The sequence below is a fragment of the Triticum dicoccoides genome, chromosome 5A, assembly GCF_002162155.2.
Source record: "Triticum dicoccoides isolate Atlit2015 ecotype Zavitan chromosome 5A, WEW_v2.0, whole genome shotgun sequence".
Classification (NCBI taxonomy): domain Eukaryota; kingdom Viridiplantae; phylum Streptophyta; class Magnoliopsida; order Poales; family Poaceae; genus Triticum; species Triticum dicoccoides.
This window is the reverse complement of record NC_041388.1, coordinates 338587236-338605460: the sequence shown is the minus strand read 5'-3', so window position 1 is coordinate 338605460 and position 18225 is coordinate 338587236. Positions and strand designations below refer to the sequence as shown.

Below are 18225 nucleotides of genomic sequence, written 5' to 3'. Positions count from 1 at the left end.
AGCACACTGATGGAGGTTCAGTTGTCTCAACAGCCCGATAAGTTACGCTGGAAGCTTACTAGGTCTGGAGAGTTTACAGTTAAATCAATGTATATTGATGTTATCAACTCAAGCTCTATTCCTAGATCCAAACATGTTTGGAATGTCAAAGTACCTTTGAAAATTAAAGTGTTTATGTGGTTTGTACGTAAACAAGTAATATTAACCAAAGATAACTTGGCAAAGCGTAATTGGACAGGACCTACTAGGTGTAGCTTCTGTGATCGGGATGAAACTATCAAACACCTTTTTCTTGATTGCCCGTTGGCCAAAGTTTTATGGCGTACAATCCACATTGCGTTTAATATTTCTCCTCCGAGTTCTGCCAGCACGTTATTTGGAACATGGCGTAACGGGATAGAGTCCGAACTAGGGAGACACATTCGAGTAGGAGTATGTGATTTATTGTGGGCAGTCTGGAACTGCAGAAATGATTTGGTCTTTAATAGAACAACGAATATTCATTTTTTGCAGGTTATCTTCCGAGCCACTGCGTTGATCCGTATGTGGTCGCTACTCACTCCGACGAAGGTCAGGGAGCGTTTGGTTACTGGATCTATCCGCTGGGAGATGGTAGCACGGGATATATTCAACCGGTTTGGATGACGGTCATATAATAGGATAGACAATTAGTTTACCTACCTTCTCTTATGCCTGCCGGTTGTAGCTTTCTCTGGCTAGTTTGTCTCTAGCTATTTGGCTCTTCATGAGCATTTTTCTTTTTTACCTTTGAGACTAAGACCTTGTTGAACCTTGTTTGCTTATTTATTAATTATGGCCGTATGCATCGTTCTGATGCAGAGGCCGGGGAGTCCCCTTTTCAAAGAAAAATATATATTAATAATGACTGTGAAAGGAAAAGATTTATCATGTACTTAAAATGTCTTGGAGACCCTAAAGCTCGAGCATTTCTCCTCATACGCTAAACCAAATAGACCCTGGTTTCCTGGCACTCCCTCCCATCTATCTCCTACGGCAACCCATGAGCTTGTTCTCCGAGATCTGGCTGCATAGTAAGGGTGAAAGTGGTTATTATAATTTTTGAACGAAACGGCTTTCGATCCTTTCGTATAGGGTACAATAACAGATTTTTGACATCTGAATATAATCCAAACCGAATCTGAATTCGAATCCGACTGATAAGGTATAGTATTACTAATATATATGACGTCGTGGGATAATCTGTTTTCTCTAGTAGAATAATCATACCTTTTAAATATGCATATCCGATTTATGGATAAAGTTTGAAGTAGCAAAGGTGAATACTATCTTTGCTAAATGAGATGAGACATGCCCTTTTTAGTGATATGTTTGGTTTATTTTAGTTCTTCCTAGTGTTTTTCTTTGCGGGGAACTTTCTAGTGTTTTACATGTGCTTAAAGGATTTATTGGTTATGTATAATTTTAGTTTACATTATTTATATATTCCTCGTATATGCATGTGTTATGACCGTTTTTTATCCAATTTTTTTCCATTATTGTACCATGTCTGAATCTGCATAATCTTGTATTCAAATCCGCATAATCTTGTATTCAAATCCGCATCCGTCTAGATTCGAAAACCAAAAATAATTCTGGAATAAGATATGGTATCAAAAATTATCTCCCACCAAAAAAAAGGATAAGGTATCAAAACTATCGGTCCGGATAAAATCCAATTTCACTCCTACGCCCTCTGTCTCATAATATAAGATGTTTTTTGATACTACACTAGTGTCGAAAAACGTTACATTATCAGACGGAGGGAGTACAACATAGCGATCGACATTAGATACACAAGACATCAACACGGCCCGACGTCCGTACCAAGTCGTGCAACAGCCTCCAAATGATCACGAAGATAGAGTCGCCAGCAACAGTGCTGGACATTTCAGTAACGGCGAACACATCACATGGACAGAGGGAACAAGATTGTCAGCTCTTTTCAATGCTTCTCTACCGCTTTTTACCACACGCCAACCGCGGTTTTACTCTCCACGCAGTACATGCAGGTTACAGCAACTTATAACCTGTTTATTTTTATTTATTTATTGACAAATGACTTGTTTAGTTTTTTTTAGGCATAAATGACATGTTTAGTTGCCGAGCCACTTTTCACGCTTTCTTAAACAGGACCCAGTGGAGCCGGAAGATACAGGCTCCAGATCAAGTTGTGCAGTATATTTGGTTGCATGCAAAACCTTGAGAGCTCCTTTTATTTTATTTTTTGAGTAGAACCTTGAGAGCTCCTTTTTTTTTTAGGGCTCCCTTGAGAGCTCCTAGTCAGCGCTCTCTGCGCCAGGTAGCAAGCCAGCGCCCGTGCGCCCCTCGTGTGGGCCAGCCCAGCTACGCGACCTGGTTGACCGTCTACTGTCGACAAGTTGACCGGGTGACCTTTGACTGTCTAGGAAGCAACTAATTAACGAACGCTTTTTCGAAAGCCTCGCAACGATCAACGCCACTTGGCACGCCCTCAGCCATTCGCCACGTGTCGCACTCTGGACGCTCTTTCTGGATTTTATTTTATTTATTTTTTCGCACGCGTTTTCGGTTTTTTAAATGTTTTTTTTGACGTTTTGGTTTTCCTCCGGTCTTCCTTAGCTTTTCGATAAAAAAATAAAAAAATTACGTGAAAAAACACATTTTCTTTCTTTTTTCGCGAAAGTCACGGTTTTTTCCACGAGAGGCACGGTTGTGCTTTAGCGAGAGTCACGGCCATGTCTTTCGAAAACGAAAAAAACGTGCTTTTTGTTTTTTTTCTTTCGTGAGAGTCACGGCCGTGCCTCTCGAAAAGGGAAAAACAAAACGCGTTTTTTTTCTTTCACGAGAGTTACGGTTTTGCTTCCGTGAGAGGCACGGTTGTGCTTTCGCGAGAGTCACGGCCGTACCTCTCAAAAAGGAAAAAAAATACGTGTTTTTTGTTTGTTTCTTTCGTGAGAGTCACGGTTTTGCTTCTGCGAGAGGCATGGTTGTGCTTTTCGCGAGAGTCACGGCCGTGCCTCTCGAAAACGGAAAAGAACATGTTTTCTCTTTTTTTTCCTTTCACGAGAGTCACAGTTTTGCTTCCACGAGAGGCACGGGTGTGATTTCGCAAGAGGCACGGGCGTGCCTCTTTCGAAAAGGGGAAAACCCGTGTTCCCGGTTTGGTTTTTTCGCCCGGTTTTCCCATCTGTTTTTTTTTCGTGAAAAATAAAGTTGATCAAAACCTATCAACATGGGATTTAGTTTTGAAGATTTCGACACGAGGAATCTAATGATGTAAACGGTTCAAGATTTGGACGCACGGTTTAAAAGATAAAACGTTTTAAATAAACGAATCTACGAAAAAAGGGAAAACTCTCAGGTTGCGCCAAGTGGCGCGCTGCATGTGCGTCACTTGTCGCGACCTAGAAAAATGAAGTGTTCTTTGCAACGAGTACTCCTTAATTAGTTATTTCGGACTGTTTACCTTTTTTAGAATTTAGAAATCTTGGGTTCGTTCTTTTTCCTGAAATTGAAAATAAAAAACATGGATCCAAAAATTTTAACTAATTTGATAGATGCTCACGAATTGAGAAAAAAGTTCACGGATTAAAAAAATTCACATGTTTTAAAAATGTTGTGGTTTTAACAAATGTTCACAGATCTGAAAAAAAATTCATGAATTTCAAACAATTTCACCGATTCAAAAAATGTTCATGGATTTGATAAATATTCATGAATTTTATAAAAGTAACAGATTTGAAAACAAATCACAAAATTAATTTTTTCAATAATTGGAAAGAATCATGAGTTTAAAAAATGTTTATGGATGTAAAAAATATTTATAAATTTAAGAATAGATAAGGAAAAAAACTAAACCCAGGAAAACAAACCATAATAAACAAAAAAACGATCGGAAGCTTCTGAAGCTTCCCAAACCGGTTTTTCTTTTTTGTGCTGAGCTTCCCAAATCGTTGGGAGCTTAACAGAAACAATCTCTAGATGGGCCGGCCCGTGAAAATATAACGAAGGGAATACGTGCGCGCGTTGTGTGCCGCTTTCACTTTAACGGGTGCTCAAAGCGCCGAATAGGAGTTGACCAAAACCTCGGCCTGCAATCTCCCGAGAGTTATTTGCATTACACGAGTCTGCATTTGGGAACCGTCGATTTCAGCGTTTCTCCCTGGTCCATCCAAAAACCATATGTACTTCCTGATTTCGAAAATGCTTGCTTGGCGCGCCACGAAACATGGAGACTGGAGAGATGCCTAAGTGGACTAAAGCGATGAACTGCTAATCCATTGTAGATTCTAAAATAAGAGGCTAGAAAGTTCACTATAGTACAATTATAGTAAAGTACTCCCTCCGTAAACTAATATAAGAGCATTAAATAGTGTTTACAGAGGGAGTAGTTGTTTGCAAGCTAAGGGCTAACTTGAGGAGCATGTGGGCTTGTTTCTCTCCGTGGCCCGGTCAACCAAACAACTCGGATTTGGCCATCTAGCATTTGGCCCTGTATACCTGTTATGCTAGAAACCGAACACGTTCTTAGAGCAACTCTCACCATATAGCATAGACTGCCATAATAATGACTTTGGCCGAAAAACACACTCTAGCAGAGTAATGACATTGGATCAGGCAATATGGAGCTCATGTTATGATGACTCTTTGCTTACGCGCTGGTGCACCGGATGCACCAATGGCTTTTGAGCCATTGGATATGACACAGAGGGTTAGGATTAGGCTCGAGAATGAATTGGTAGAATATTTGACATCATGTTATGCTAAAATTAATTAATCCGCGCTCTACTCTTTCCTCTCCCATCATTGAATCAATGTTATGTACTCTCTTTCTCCAAACATAAATGCATTCATATCTTTTTTTAGGGATAAATACATTCATATCTGTTGAACCATACGTCTAAATCAGTTTTGCTACCACTAGTTTTTTTACGAAATGTTCAAAACAAGATCAATGCCGAATATATTTTGAAATTGATGTATTTTAAAACTTAACATAACAATTACAAGCTTTTAATTGTCTTGTAAGTTCTGTAACCCTGCCTCTCCCTCTCCCTCCACACATCAATCCCACATGCATTTGGTTAATAAGATCCAAATCAAGTTTCAAAAAACAAAAAGAAACATATTCAACATTGATCTTGTTTCAAATACCTCGTCAAGACAAAAGTTGCCAGTCAAAACGTATTAAAAATCAAGACATTCGGTTCAAAACATATGGCCATCTTTGTGTTCGAATTAAAAAATTGAAGACACAGATTTATTGATGAGAGAGTGGGATGTAAAGTGCAGGCCTGATATACTAAACTATAAAGTTGCTTTTGCAAATTTGATATGGTCCAGAATTTGACCCATTGCCTTCTCATCTAATGGTCCAAAAGCCATTGATGCACCTGGTGCATAGATTGGGTTGGTGCACCGTATATGGTCTCCAGGCCTGAGAGGAACCCTACTGTTAATAAGTTTTATTCTCGGGTATTTGCCACCAAAGACTTGACAACAGACCAACAGTAATATGCACAGATAAATAAAGTTTTACAATTTTACCCAGAACAGAAAACACAGGTGCACAAAGGTTACACAGTATCTTGACAAAGCAACAGGCTGTAAGCAGTAGTGAAAAAACATATAAGACATGCTTACTTAGCATAACAGGCTATGGGGGGTGGGGGTTAAATTGAATACTCCTACTTGAGCGGTGACAACAGGCATCTCGCGGCCGGTTTCTTCTTTCACTGGATATGCTGTTCTTCCAGTTTATCCTTTCACTGGATGTGCTTGCTATTCTTCCTCCATCTCTGTGGAGCGCACTGCTCAGGAGGAGTCGTGAGCTGGGCTGTCCGAATGCATGTCCATGGATGAGTCGTTTGAAGCCGTGGGATTCGGCTCGCGGGCTAAGCCGTTCGCAAAGTAGCCTGCATCCCCACCCTGATCCAGATGGTATGGTTGCAGGCCCCGGCGCACGGGGCTGGATAGTGCGTTAGAAAAGACCGCCGAGTTCTTGGGCTGCGTCAACCCTGGGTTTCCTAGTGCAAATAAGCTTGCAGATGGTTGCTGGTTGCTTGTGTTGGGCATATGCACAGTAGCATGAGTGCTTTGGCTTGCATATTGTGATCTTGGAGAGGCCAATGGATTGTCGCCTCCATACTGAATCTCATGCTAGACAAACATACAGATCATAAACATAAGTTATCAATCTTATGCTAGAATGGCGCAAAAGGATAAAAGTGGTGCAACTAGTATTTGTTAGGGGGCTATGGCTAGAGGTATGGATTGATAAAGGAAGCAATATGTGCACAGGATCAGTGTTGTGTGTAAGGATGGTAAGCTCATCTTGTTCATTATGCATCATTGTTCACTAAGAAACAAGATGGCAAAACTTGATATACCAGTCAGACCATCATGGTCTGTGAAATTGAAATTCACCCAACTTCTTGAAGTCCATGTTTTAATTATGAATAGTTCCCTTCCAATATAGAAGACAGGAAAAAAAATACTGCTAACCTGGACGTGCGAGGCTATATCACCAACTGTAAGCCTCAAACCATTTTCATGCTGTCTTAAGATCCATTCATACAGCTTTTCCTGCTCAAATGGAACAAACAATAATGAAAAACGTCGTGAAAAAAGGAAAGAGAAGAAAGAACAGATTTCTGCCAACCAAAGAAAGAACTTTGAAAAGGTGGAAGGTGCTATTCTATAAAAGAAAATACAACTGCTTCTTGCTAGCAGGTACAATTCCTGATGGATTCCACGCGTTGGCAGGATTAAATGGTTCAACACTTGGGACGTATACCGTTGTCTAGAATCACTATGTCATGTGGGGCCTTAATATAGCCGGCACCCGCATGAACGTGCAGTGCACAACTAGCGCAAGAAAGTTAGGCGCCCAAGCAGTTAGGATAAGAGAAGAAAGCAAATAGGATAAAAGTTATCATTAAGAATATGTTAGTAATTTGAATCCTAAATAAGATTTAGATTGACTCGTATCAGATTCGTATTTTGATTGTTAATACATCTCTCCTTTATACGAGAGCAATCATGCGATGAATTAATCCCCTGTATACTCGTACAAACTTTACTTTTTTATACCAACTCCTACAAAGTTTAGTACTTTACTGATTCCTCATCACCTCATGACATGGCTGCTGCAACCATGGCCGGGGGTTGGGGACAATGACCCAACACGGCTGTTCATTACATACAAAAGCCTGTAAATATGACACGCAAATTTTCTTCTGTTCCTTCTATTGACACTTTTGCAGCCAACATTGTGAAGTACCGTGTGTGTTAAACATATATGGCATGCATAGTCATAAAGTTGGTAGAAATTATTCATAACTCAAAGGTAACATGTTAAAAAAACATATAGTTTGCAGTCCTGAAACAAAAATTAAGATACTCAGGATGTATCCAATCCTGACAGTAGTTCATTATAGGGAGAAGTTGCAATACCATACATCAATGCTATGATTAGTTTTAAGCGTTGGTAATTAAACTCTGGTCAAATCCCACATTATCTGTATAGATGAAACTATTTAGCTGGCGTTTAACAGCAACAGTCATCAGAACAACATGACGATGATCATGACAAATAAAGAAATCTTATTAGCAAAAATAACGACCTAGCTGTTCAACCACTCTGCAATGTAAACCCACTATAAAATATAAGTCATATGAACACAAGTGACCAAACCACATCCGGACTTTACACTTGCCAGTTTGTAAATAAATGTTTGTATTGGTGCATCCTTTAGTGTTTCGTTTAATGAGTTGAGCAGATGATTCTCAGGAAAATATTTTAATGCAATTGACTTCTACTGCGTGCCATTGTAGTACTACGGAAACTAAAACTAGGAAGAGGGCATACAACATAGCGATGATGAACAACATGTAAGGTTCTGACCAGAACCACAACTTAAGATACTGATTCCAATGCCAAGGATGCCTTCCGTGTTTGGAAGAAGCACTACACACCTAACGGTGAGACTTTCCACATAGCAGTGCACTAGTTGAAGTAAAGCTGAAAAGGATGACTCCTTAGTACTAGCCCAGAAGCAACCTGCCCCATAAGCGAAGTCTCCCCTCTTCCGCTTTGCATACCCTCCATCGCCAAAGAAAGATGGCCAATTCTAATCAGAGTTGTTGTACGCAGCAGTACAAGAGTGCTCTATGAATTATTGGCTATTGCACATCAATATATTATTCAGCGATGTCAGAGCACACACTGTGACAAGGAACTTCGGCAAAAGTCATCATCCCCCACCCCCCAGAGAAATACTCAGAATTGCCACACGTAACTGCAAAGGTTGAAGCAGAATTTGCAGGTAAACGGAGGAAATATGCCCAAAACTGAAACAAATTTCATCACGCGTCCAGCGAAAGGCCCATCTCGCTTGCCCCTGAACGATCTAATTACAAGAACAATCTACACTCGCCACAACCACAAAGGATAAGGCTCTAGCACTCAAATTCCTCATCGTCCGAGTCTTAACCGCCCCTAATCCAAATTACTTTCACCACAAGAAGGGGCGAATTCAACGAAACAAAATCCAGTCTCCCACACCACTGACACAACACAAGTCAGAAACAGCAGCAGCGCACGAATCAATCAATCAATCAATCCGTCAGTCAATCATCAGTTTAACCAACAACCACGCCATGAAAGAAACAGTCAAGTCAGAACGTACCATGGCGTGGCGCTCGCCGGCCTGGAAGGAGAGCTTCTGGCCGCCCATGGCGAGCGTGTAGAGCTGCGAGAGCGAGTTGGCGGCGCCCCGGAACGCGCCGTACATGGCCCGGTCCGTCTCGTCCAGCCGCGCCGCCTCCGCCTTGCGCTTCTTCCCCGTCATCTCTCCCCCGCGCTCCTCCGAGCCCCGATCCGCCGCGGCGCCGTCCAATTCGGCCCGAATCGGCCGCCGGAACCCTAGACGAGTGAGATGCGCGCGAGGCCCTGGCGCGGAGACGAGGGGGGCGAGGAGGAGGATGGATGGAGGTCGGGAGGGCGTCGCGTCGACACGAAGCGGCGGCTTTACGTCTGTAGGTCTCCTCCCACCCGCTTTATTTTATTTATTATTATATTTATCCCGTGCCGCTCTTGCTTTATCGCTGCGGTGGGCGCGCGTCGCTGTTGCGGTGTGGATGGCAGGCGGGCCCGGGGCCCGCCTGGCGGCGAGCGAGGGGAGGAAAGGGGCACGTGGAGTGGGATTGGGGGTTTGGCGCACGTGAGGCTGATGCGACTGGGCCGATGGGAGAGGGGACTGACGGGTGGGGCCACTGGGGGACGTCTGTGTGGGGCATGTCCTACTCGGCGGTGTGTGTTTTTTAAGGCTCGGAGCTTTCGTGCCGACTCCTTTTTCTTGTCAGTTGTTTATACATCGATATCCATTGGATTGGTACCCTAATCAATCTTTTTTTAACCCTCATAAGTGTCACACGGCGACGAACACATGGCAACTTCAAACTTTTTTATAAAAAATGTAATGACGTAATAATGACAACTTTAGTTGTCAAGCATGACAACTTCTTTTCGAATGGCAAAAGGAAGAGAGAAGGGGGGGAGGGGGGTCATATCGCTATTTTAGTTGTAAAAAAGGTATGGGTCAAAGTGTCACACAAGTGGCATTTATCATTTGGGTGTTTTTTATCTTATACTAAATCAGGGACAATTATTATGGCTGAGAGTATGAGAGAGAGCGTGGGTTGCTATCCTGCATGTAGAAATAGTATTGTGCATCACTAGACAAAAGAAATTAGTGGCATCATTGATTTTGCTCATGTTTCTGATGACTTTGTTAATTTTAGAAACTCCATGACTACAATCTTCGATAGATGTTTGTGTGAGCGACGTGTGGTGATGGTGATAGTAATGTTTCCATGTTGTACTCGGTGTTTCTTGAAAATAAAATATTGAGCAGAAAAAGGAAAAAGGAAACTCTAAGCAAGAGTGTGTTTGAAGGGCATAGATTCTTTTATTTTATTTTTCAAATAACCACGTATATATTTCATTAGACAAACGGATTACAAAAAAGTACACATATGGTCCCCACAAAAGGTACATAGATATCTTGCAATATTGTATCAATGACTCCGCAAGAAGTAAAATTAGAATTTCACTCAGGCAGAATCTTGAGCCATGTTGAAGACGATGCCCAACATCGTCCTTCGCCGCCGTCGAGGCAATGTTAAAGAAAGAGAGGAATTGCCATCATACTTAGATTTAGAGGAGCACATCCGCATACAAGGATGCTTCTTGAGGCGATAAACTGGACCGCCGCAAGTGACAATACCAAATTAGTGTTCATTATGCACACTTCTGTAAGCAAGCAGAGGAATTAAGCAAATTATTTTTTGACAGAATTAAACAAATTCTTGTGATTCAAACATCTTCGCTTGGGCTCTCTTTGGAACTAATGAATTTTAGAGGATTCCAATCCTAATAAAAATATGTTCATTATGTGTGTATCATAAGATAAATTACATGAACTCCCTAGGATATATTGATCATGTCGTGAAATGTATACTCATGTACTGTCATATCCATTTGTCATACCTCCCGGATTTAAAAAATGCCCTGAATTTGTAGATGTTACAAGATAAATCAGGGATATAAGCCATGTACAAATGTGCCAGATGCTTGATGCGGTTTTAATTTTATTGTTATTTTATTTGAACTAACATATGCATATGTGTTTCATGGGATTCTTAGTACATATGAATAGGAAAAACAAGAAGTAGATATAATGAGACATCTTCCAATCTCAAATTTGATACATTGCAATGAGCAATATGTGGTGTTTGTTGTTTGTTTGCGCAACGTGAAACACACACACACACACACACACACACACAGAGAGAGAGAGTTCAACTGATATAACAAACGAATTGTGAATTTCATAGGAATTTAAGATCGTTTGATTCATCTATATTTTTTCCTGTGCACCTTGTGTGTTTTGCAAGATTAGAGACCACAAGAATTTTTCCAGTGAATTATTATAAGGGCAATTCCATAAGAAAATCATCATAGAGTCTAACCTCACAAAAAAATGTGTGTGTGTCTGAAAATTGTGTTAAACAATTAATCCTTGATTCTTCACAAAATATTCATGTGTTTCTTCCATGGCCAACCAAACAAGTTCTATTACATAACTTGTTGTTTCGAGTTCCTACAAAAATCAATGCTCGCAATATTCAATTTCTAATTTTTCATATAAGTTTGTTATCGAAATCATGTGAATCAAAGAGACACCGGATGAATTATATTTTTCTTTCGAATTTAGTGCAAATTGTTAGGGTAAATTCATCGATTTCAATCCTGCAACGAGATAAACTCTGTATAGGGCAACTACCCAAGGATTGAAACTGAAATTCATTGAATCAAATACGCCAAATTTCCAGTACTTGATGTTCTTCAACTTATACATACTCCAATGATATCAGTAAGTAACAAACTCATTGAAAGTTATTTGTAATGAATTATGCATAGTTTGTCTATAATTGCACAACAACTTGACTCGGGTTAGCATAGGTCAAGAACACGCAAGCGTGTGGACAAGAGTATAGTGCCCTCACCTACGGTGTGGCTTCATCTATACAGAACAAGACTAATCGTGTAAAACTAGACTGGAAATTCCAATGAATGTTTCTTTGAAAGATTTTTTTTTTAAAACCCAATGCTTTGACATCCGATTATTGCCGTCCATAGCGCCATCATCCTCGTAGTATTGTGAATGTTTATGGTTCTTCATATTTCTTATTATGTGGATCTGACTATGAATTTAAATTTGTGCAGCGTATATTCAAAATTTTGTATTGTTTCCAAGCCCGGTCATTAGTGATCTTTTGTGCCATTTGGTCTAAAAAAATCATGTACTCCTAGAGAAGCATCACGGGGGATGGGATGATCACAAACAAGAATAATCGCGGAAATTGCTTTTGGAGGCCGAGCTCCATGAAGGCCTCCAAATGCAAATTTTGAAATAAGTGAAAATTCATATTTTTTACATTTTCAAAAATTTCTGTAAAAAATATAGAGATAGATGAAGGCAAAGTGCACAAGTGTGTAAATTTTCAGGACGAAATACGTTGAAATGAAGGTTGTGCAAAAAAGACAAATCCGAGGCTTCACACTCCTAGACCATGAATTTATCTTTTTTGTAAAGGTCGCAATTCAACGTATTTCATCCTGAAATTCTACACACGTACGCCTGCTTGTTTACCTGTACACGCTTTTTCAGTTTTTTTTAAACCCAAATTTTTTGAATTTTGAATTTTGCAAAAAATCGGCCTCCATGGAGGCAAAACGCTATTCTCAAATAATGGACACTATCTATATTTATATCTATCGGTACTTTTACAAAAAAGTCCCTCAGTTTCTGAGAATTTAAGGCGCAGTCCTATGTTAAGTGTTTTCTGAAGATAACGTTTCATTTTTGCAAACAAGACCCTGCATTAGTTACAATTCCATCAGTGCTCCTTAATCCTTATCCATTGCCATCCTCCACCTCCCGGCACGCGCTGCCGCTTGCCGCCGGCGTCCACGCCGCAGAACTCAAGAAAGTGTGATGCGTCGCAGCGGGCGTCCCGACCGCCCGAGCCCATGAACGGGGTGAGGCGTCGCGGCGGGCGTTGGAGACCACAGAGGACAGGAAGTCGCTGAACGTGGCCTTGGCCGGCACAGGGACGAGCTCGCGGGCGCGCTTGAGGCAGGCGAGCCTAGCCCGCAAGTCCTCCTGCTGCTTGGCGATGCCCTTGGCCTTCCTGCGGGCCTTGTCGGCCTCGGCGCTGGCCTTGGCGGGCCGAGGCGTCGCGGTGCAGGCGGCCTTCGTGCTCTCTTGGGGCAAGGTGCGCGCCACGCGAGGGCGGTGCGACGAAGGAAACAAAAAGAGAGACAATAGAAACCAGGGATCTTGAAACCTCGCAGGCCCACGCTCACCAAAGACCTGCAGAACCTTCACTCGAGCAGGGTAGAGAGATGGCGGACAACGGCTTCGCGGCTGAGCTGGGCTGAGGCAGCTGCGTGGCCCACGCGGCGGACGAACGGGCGCTCCTCTCCGTCGTCCTCCTCCCAACGGTAGGCGAGGCAGGAAGGCGGCGGATTCGGATATCACGGCGCAACCTCCCTACTCAACAGTCAGAGAGCGTGGCCGACGAGCTGCCTGAGATGTGTGCATCGCGGCCTGAGATGGAGACCCGGATGCTGGCCGGGAGGGAAGGCGCAACAGTCAGAGAGCGTGGCCGACGAGCTGCAGTTGGAGGCGCTCGGCTTGGAGGCACGGTCGAGCTGGGGAGGGGAGAGAGCCCAGCGAGCGGGGAGGCGGAGCACGCTTGCGGGTGTAGAGTCTAGAGAGAGGGAGCGCCGGGGAAGGGAGAGCTGGCCGACGGCGACGGGGGTCTTGCAAGCGAGAGGAGAGAAGAGAAGGGAATCGATGGAGGCAAACGGAGTCTCGGCCACAGGCTAGAGAGGAGCAGCGTGGGGCTTATCCCCTTGCATGCGTGTGTGGCCTGGGGCTTATCCCCTCGCGTGCGTGCGTGTGGCTGTGGTCGGCGTCAGGATGCCTGGCAGCCATACCTGGCCAAACGGGCCGGCCCGGCATGGCATGGCCCGGCCCATCGTAATCGTGCCTGGCCCGGCACGGCCCGCCAGGGCACGATTACTATACGGGCCGTGCCGTTCTGGCCCGCGTGCTGCGCCCCCAGGCCCAGGCACGGCCCAGTTAGTAAACGGGCCGGCACGTTGACCTGTTTAGCACGGTGGGCCGCATTTTTTCAGCCTGTTATTTGCCGCATTGAGCGTTTTTTAGCCTATTTTTATATACTGGGCCATATATAGATGTATAAAAAAAATAAAAAAACGTAATCGGGCCATGCCGTGCCGGCCCGCGTGCCCAGCCTCCAGGCCCAGGCACGGCCCAGGGCGTGCCGCGTGCCAGGCCCGGCCCGTTTAGACCGTGCCGTGCCTGGCCCAAGGCGGGCCGTGCCGCGCGTGCTCACAGGCCAACCCGAAAAGAACGGCCCATTTGCAGCTATACTGGCAGCCAGGCTGGGCCTTGGCTGGGCTGGGGTTTTATTTTATTTTGATCTGGATGCAGCCGAGACCAGCGGTGGGCAAAGCCAGGTGTCGATCAGCCAACAAAAATTCTGACTGATCAGCCACCAGCACTACTCTATGTCTCCGCCTCACATTTTTTCATTGCACCAACATGTGAGATCTCTCTGAATCTTGTCATTCTGTGTATGTGTGTGGATTTCTTTTTTGAGTGAACTAACCAGCTAACCACACTGCTTGGTAATATAAAAGAAAAAAAAGGTTGAGCTAGCACATGCATTCACATCATCATTGCTCGTTCCATACAAACTTCTTTATCTCAATCCATACAAACTTAATCTGCTATCGGGCAATAAAATTAAAAACAAACTCTAAAACAGTAGATTAAATAAAAACAAAATTGTAATGAAGTCTAAAAGGGCCAATCCCCTTCTGCAGCCCATTATAACATGACGCCAACCAAACCCCACCACCGCAATGGCAATCACAAGGCGTCGCCGTTCACGTCATTCAAGCGACACACCAAAGAGCGCAATGCCGCCTTCCACATGCCATTGCACCTATTGTAATTGGATGATGCGCCATTCATCGTACAAGCTCTCAAGCCCGCCGACGGATGCTCCTCCCGTGGCGACTGGTCACGACAGATCGGGTAAGGTCGAGGGAGACGCGGTTGCTCGATGGGACATAGACGCCGATCGAGGAAATGCCTTCGATGGATGAGATGTTTGAGGCCATTTGATCCGGGACATCAACATCCATGTGGTCCCTACCTTTGATGGTGAGCCATCTAGCTTGATTCACATAAATTTATCACATGCACCATCAGCTTAGGTGGGAACAAGGGTAAGCAACAAGGACGGTCTTGAGCAATTCTTATTGGGGCTCATGATAATTTTTCTTCTCCCGTTGCAACGCACGGACATGTTTGCTAGTATATATCTACTATTAAAGGGCTGATTGCTTCTTACTCCCGAATTATCGTCCGTTTCTTCATACATCACACGATTTTCGTCCGTCGTCGTCAGCTTTTTTTTTTTGAGAAAAGCTTGGTAGGCTTTATTAATCAGCTGAAATGTTTGCAGGAATTACAATTGGATCGTGTGGAGTACCCAACCATAGGTGTCTTCTAACAGGAAGAGAAACACCAAACCTAGCTAGCTTATGAGGTTCAAAATTTGACTCTCGAAATTCAAAGCAAAAATTACAAGAATTAAAAGTGGTAGGAGTTTCCAAAATTTCCTTAATAATAGCGCCATAATCTCCTCCTGCTCCCTGGTGAATGTGTTGTATCACTTGCTTGCAGTCCGAAGCGACTTGAATATTTTCCATGCCAAGATCTTGCGCCAGAGCCAACCCCTCCCTACATGCAATCGCCTCGAGCGACGGAGGATCAACTAACCCATGGATCACAATCATGGACGAGCCAAGAAAAGCTCCATCCCGATCTCTGCATACTGCGGCTGTTGTGCCCACAGTCTGATCTGTTGAGACACCTGCATCAACATTGATTTTAATAAAGCCTTCTAAAGGAGGAATCCATCTGCTAGTAACTCCAGGTTGTGCCCTTGCTGCTATATGTGCTTCTGGACGAGGTGCAAGCTGTTCTAACTCAGCAATAAAATTAACAACAAAGTTGTAAGTCGCATATGGACTCTGGTTTATCCCCTCGTGGATCAATTTCCTCCTAGCATACCAGATTGCCCACAATGTAACAGTCATCTTTGTCAGCTCATCGTGACTAAGTACATCCATCATAGAAAGCAGCCAAGCTCGCGCTGAAGGTTCCGATGTTACAATCATATGTTCCAAAAGTTCATGGTCCACCAAAGCCCATACACATCTTGCCATGTTGCATTCTAATAGGCTGTGCCTCCAAGAATCTTGTGCACCACACACATAGCATTCCTCATGGTGGGACAGATTTCTGTTTTTTCGAACATCTTCTGAAGGAAGTGAGTTTTTCGACAAGCGCCACAGAAAGTTCCTCACCTTTGATGGAACCGACACCTTCCACAACTTCTTCCATGACTTAACATTTTCAGTGTTGTTTGAGGAGGACGCTCTCTCCTCTAGCCAGTCCTCCATGCGTCTCTTAGTTTCTGCCAACATCTTGTACGCAGACCGAACGGAGAAGATTCCATTCTTCTCGAAACCCCAAGACCAAAAATCATCTATTATCCGTGTGCACAACGGAATACTTAATATAGCAGCCGTATCATAAGGGAGGAAGACTTGTTCAATCAGCTCAGTATTCCATCTCGCATTTGTTTGATCGATTAGCTCCGCCACCAAATGTGGTGGGTCATTAACTCTCGCCACTATAGGTCTCATATTCTCTTTGCGGGGAATCCAGTTCATATTCCAAATGTCAATGGTGTTTCCTCTACCCACCCGTCGGATCAGTCCAAGTTTCAGAGTGTCACGACCCTCTATCATGCCTCTCCAAATCTGGGACGGGTGTCCACCAAGCTCTGCCATTAGAAAATCGCTGTCAGGGAAGTAAACTGCTTTAAGAATTCAGGCACTTAGAGATCCAGGATTTTCATGTACCCTCCACGCTTGCTTTGCCAAAAGAGCCATATTAAAGATTTCAAAATCTCGAAAACCCAAACCTCCCATATATTTTGGCATGCTCATCGTGTCCCAAGAGACCCAATAAGGTTTCCGCTGACCTTGTTTGCTACCCCACCAAAAAGCTTTGATCATTGATGTTAGTTGCTGGCATAAACCTCTGGGCAACTTGAAGCATGACATGGAATAAACTGGCATTGCTTGAGCTACAGATTTAATTAAGACTTCCTTACCAGCTGAAGAGAGAAGCTTTTCTATCCATCCTTTTATTTTACTCCACAATCTGTCCTTTAGATATTTAAAAGCACCATTTTTTGAACTTCCCACATCAGAAGGCATGCCGAGGTATTTTTCATTTAGTTGCTCGTTAGGCACGTGCAAGATGTTCTTGATAGTCGTCTGAACCTCCTCTGAACATCCCTTACTGAAGAAAAGGGAGGACTTATCCTTATTTATTCTCTGACCCGAAGCTTTTGCATATGTCTCCAACAAAAGAGAAACTTCTTCAGCTCCCTCACTATTTGCTTTAAAGAACATCAGGCTGTCATCTGCGAACAACAAATGATTCACCGATGGGGCCGATGAAGCCACTTGTATGCCAGTTAGGTTAGATGACTGAACACTGGTTTTTAAAAGGCACGAAAGGCCCTCTGCTGCCAGCAAAAAAAAGGTATGGTGAAATAGGATTCCCTTGACAGATACCACGCGTTGGAATGAAAACACCAAGCTTTTGCCCATTAAAAAGAACTGAGAAAGAAACCGAGGTGACCATGCCCATAACAATGTTCACCCATCTATTTGTAAATCCCAGTTTCAACATGACTGCCCTCAAGTAAGTCCACTCCACTCTGCCATAAGCCTTCATCATGTCCAGCTTCAGTGCACAATGTCTGTGTTTTTGGGCTTTGTTTCTCTTCATGAAATGTAAGCACTCATATGCAGTGATAATATTATCAGTAATGAGGCGTCCAGGAACAAAGGCAGACTGTTCCTCAGAAATTATCTCAGGTAACACTTTCTTCAGACGGTTAGCAATAACTTTTGAAGCTATCTTGTAAAGCACATTGCATAAACTAATGGGGCAAAACTGTGTAAGGAGTGTGGGATTTTTTACCTTAGGAATCAAGACCAAGACAGTATTATTTATCTCATGTGCATTTTCTACCCCTTCCACAATTCTGAGAACTACTCTTGTTACTGCTTCTGCACAAATGTCCCAATGTTTCTGAAAGAACTATGCTGGAAACCCATCTGGTCCCAGGGCTTTCTGGGGCGCCATTTGAAAAAGAGCTGTTTTTACCTCATCTGCAGTGTATGGAGCATTTAACATTTCATTCATTTGATGGGTTACTCTACGAGGGATATTATCCACCACCGCCTGCATGGACTCTGTTCCTTCAGATGCGTACAGATTTGTGTAGAAGGAATTAGTCATCTCCCTCATTTCCTGCACATCTTCTGTTTTGCTCCCGTCCGGCCTCAATAGCGCTTTAATTTTATTTTTGGCTCGCCTCATATTCGCCCACATATGGAAGTATTTGGTATTTTTGTCGCCTGCCCTAAGCCATTCCAGCCTAGCTCGCTGCTTCCACATCAACTCTTCT

The 18225-nt window shown here is 43.3% G+C and overlaps 1 protein-coding gene across 1 annotated transcript; it reads right to left on the bottom strand.

Moving 5' to 3' along the window:
• Positions 1 to 5493: 5493 nt before the first annotated feature.
• LOC119301365 lies at positions 5494 to 9048 on the bottom strand. The gene is made up of 3 exons (XM_037578323.1): positions 8691 to 9048; positions 6505 to 6585; positions 5494 to 6159 (listed from the first exon to the last, which is right to left on the bottom strand). The coding sequence occupies exons 1-3, from the start codon at positions 8850 to 8852 to the stop codon at positions 5815 to 5817; spliced, it is 588 nt and encodes a 195-aa protein (XP_037434220.1). The 5' UTR covers positions 8853 to 9048; the 3' UTR covers positions 5494 to 5814.
• Between the last annotated feature and the right edge of the window lie 9177 nt (positions 9049 to 18225).

What these genes read in the sequence shown, in the direction of transcription:
- LOC119301365 (XM_037578323.1), bottom strand. Translation starts at nt 8,852, where the DNA reads ATGACGGGGAAGAAGCGCAAGGCGGAGGCGGCGCGGCTGGACGAGACG. An exon ending in CCGGCGAGCGCCACGCCATG is followed by an intron (nt 6,586 to 8,690) that starts GTACGTTCTGAC and finishes CCATTTGAGCAG; the next exon opens with GAAAAGCTGTATGAATGGAT. An exon ending in ATATAGCCTCGCACGTCCAG is followed by an intron (nt 6,160 to 6,504) that starts GTTAGCAGTATT and finishes ATGTTTGTCTAG; the next exon opens with CATGAGATTCAGTATGGAGG.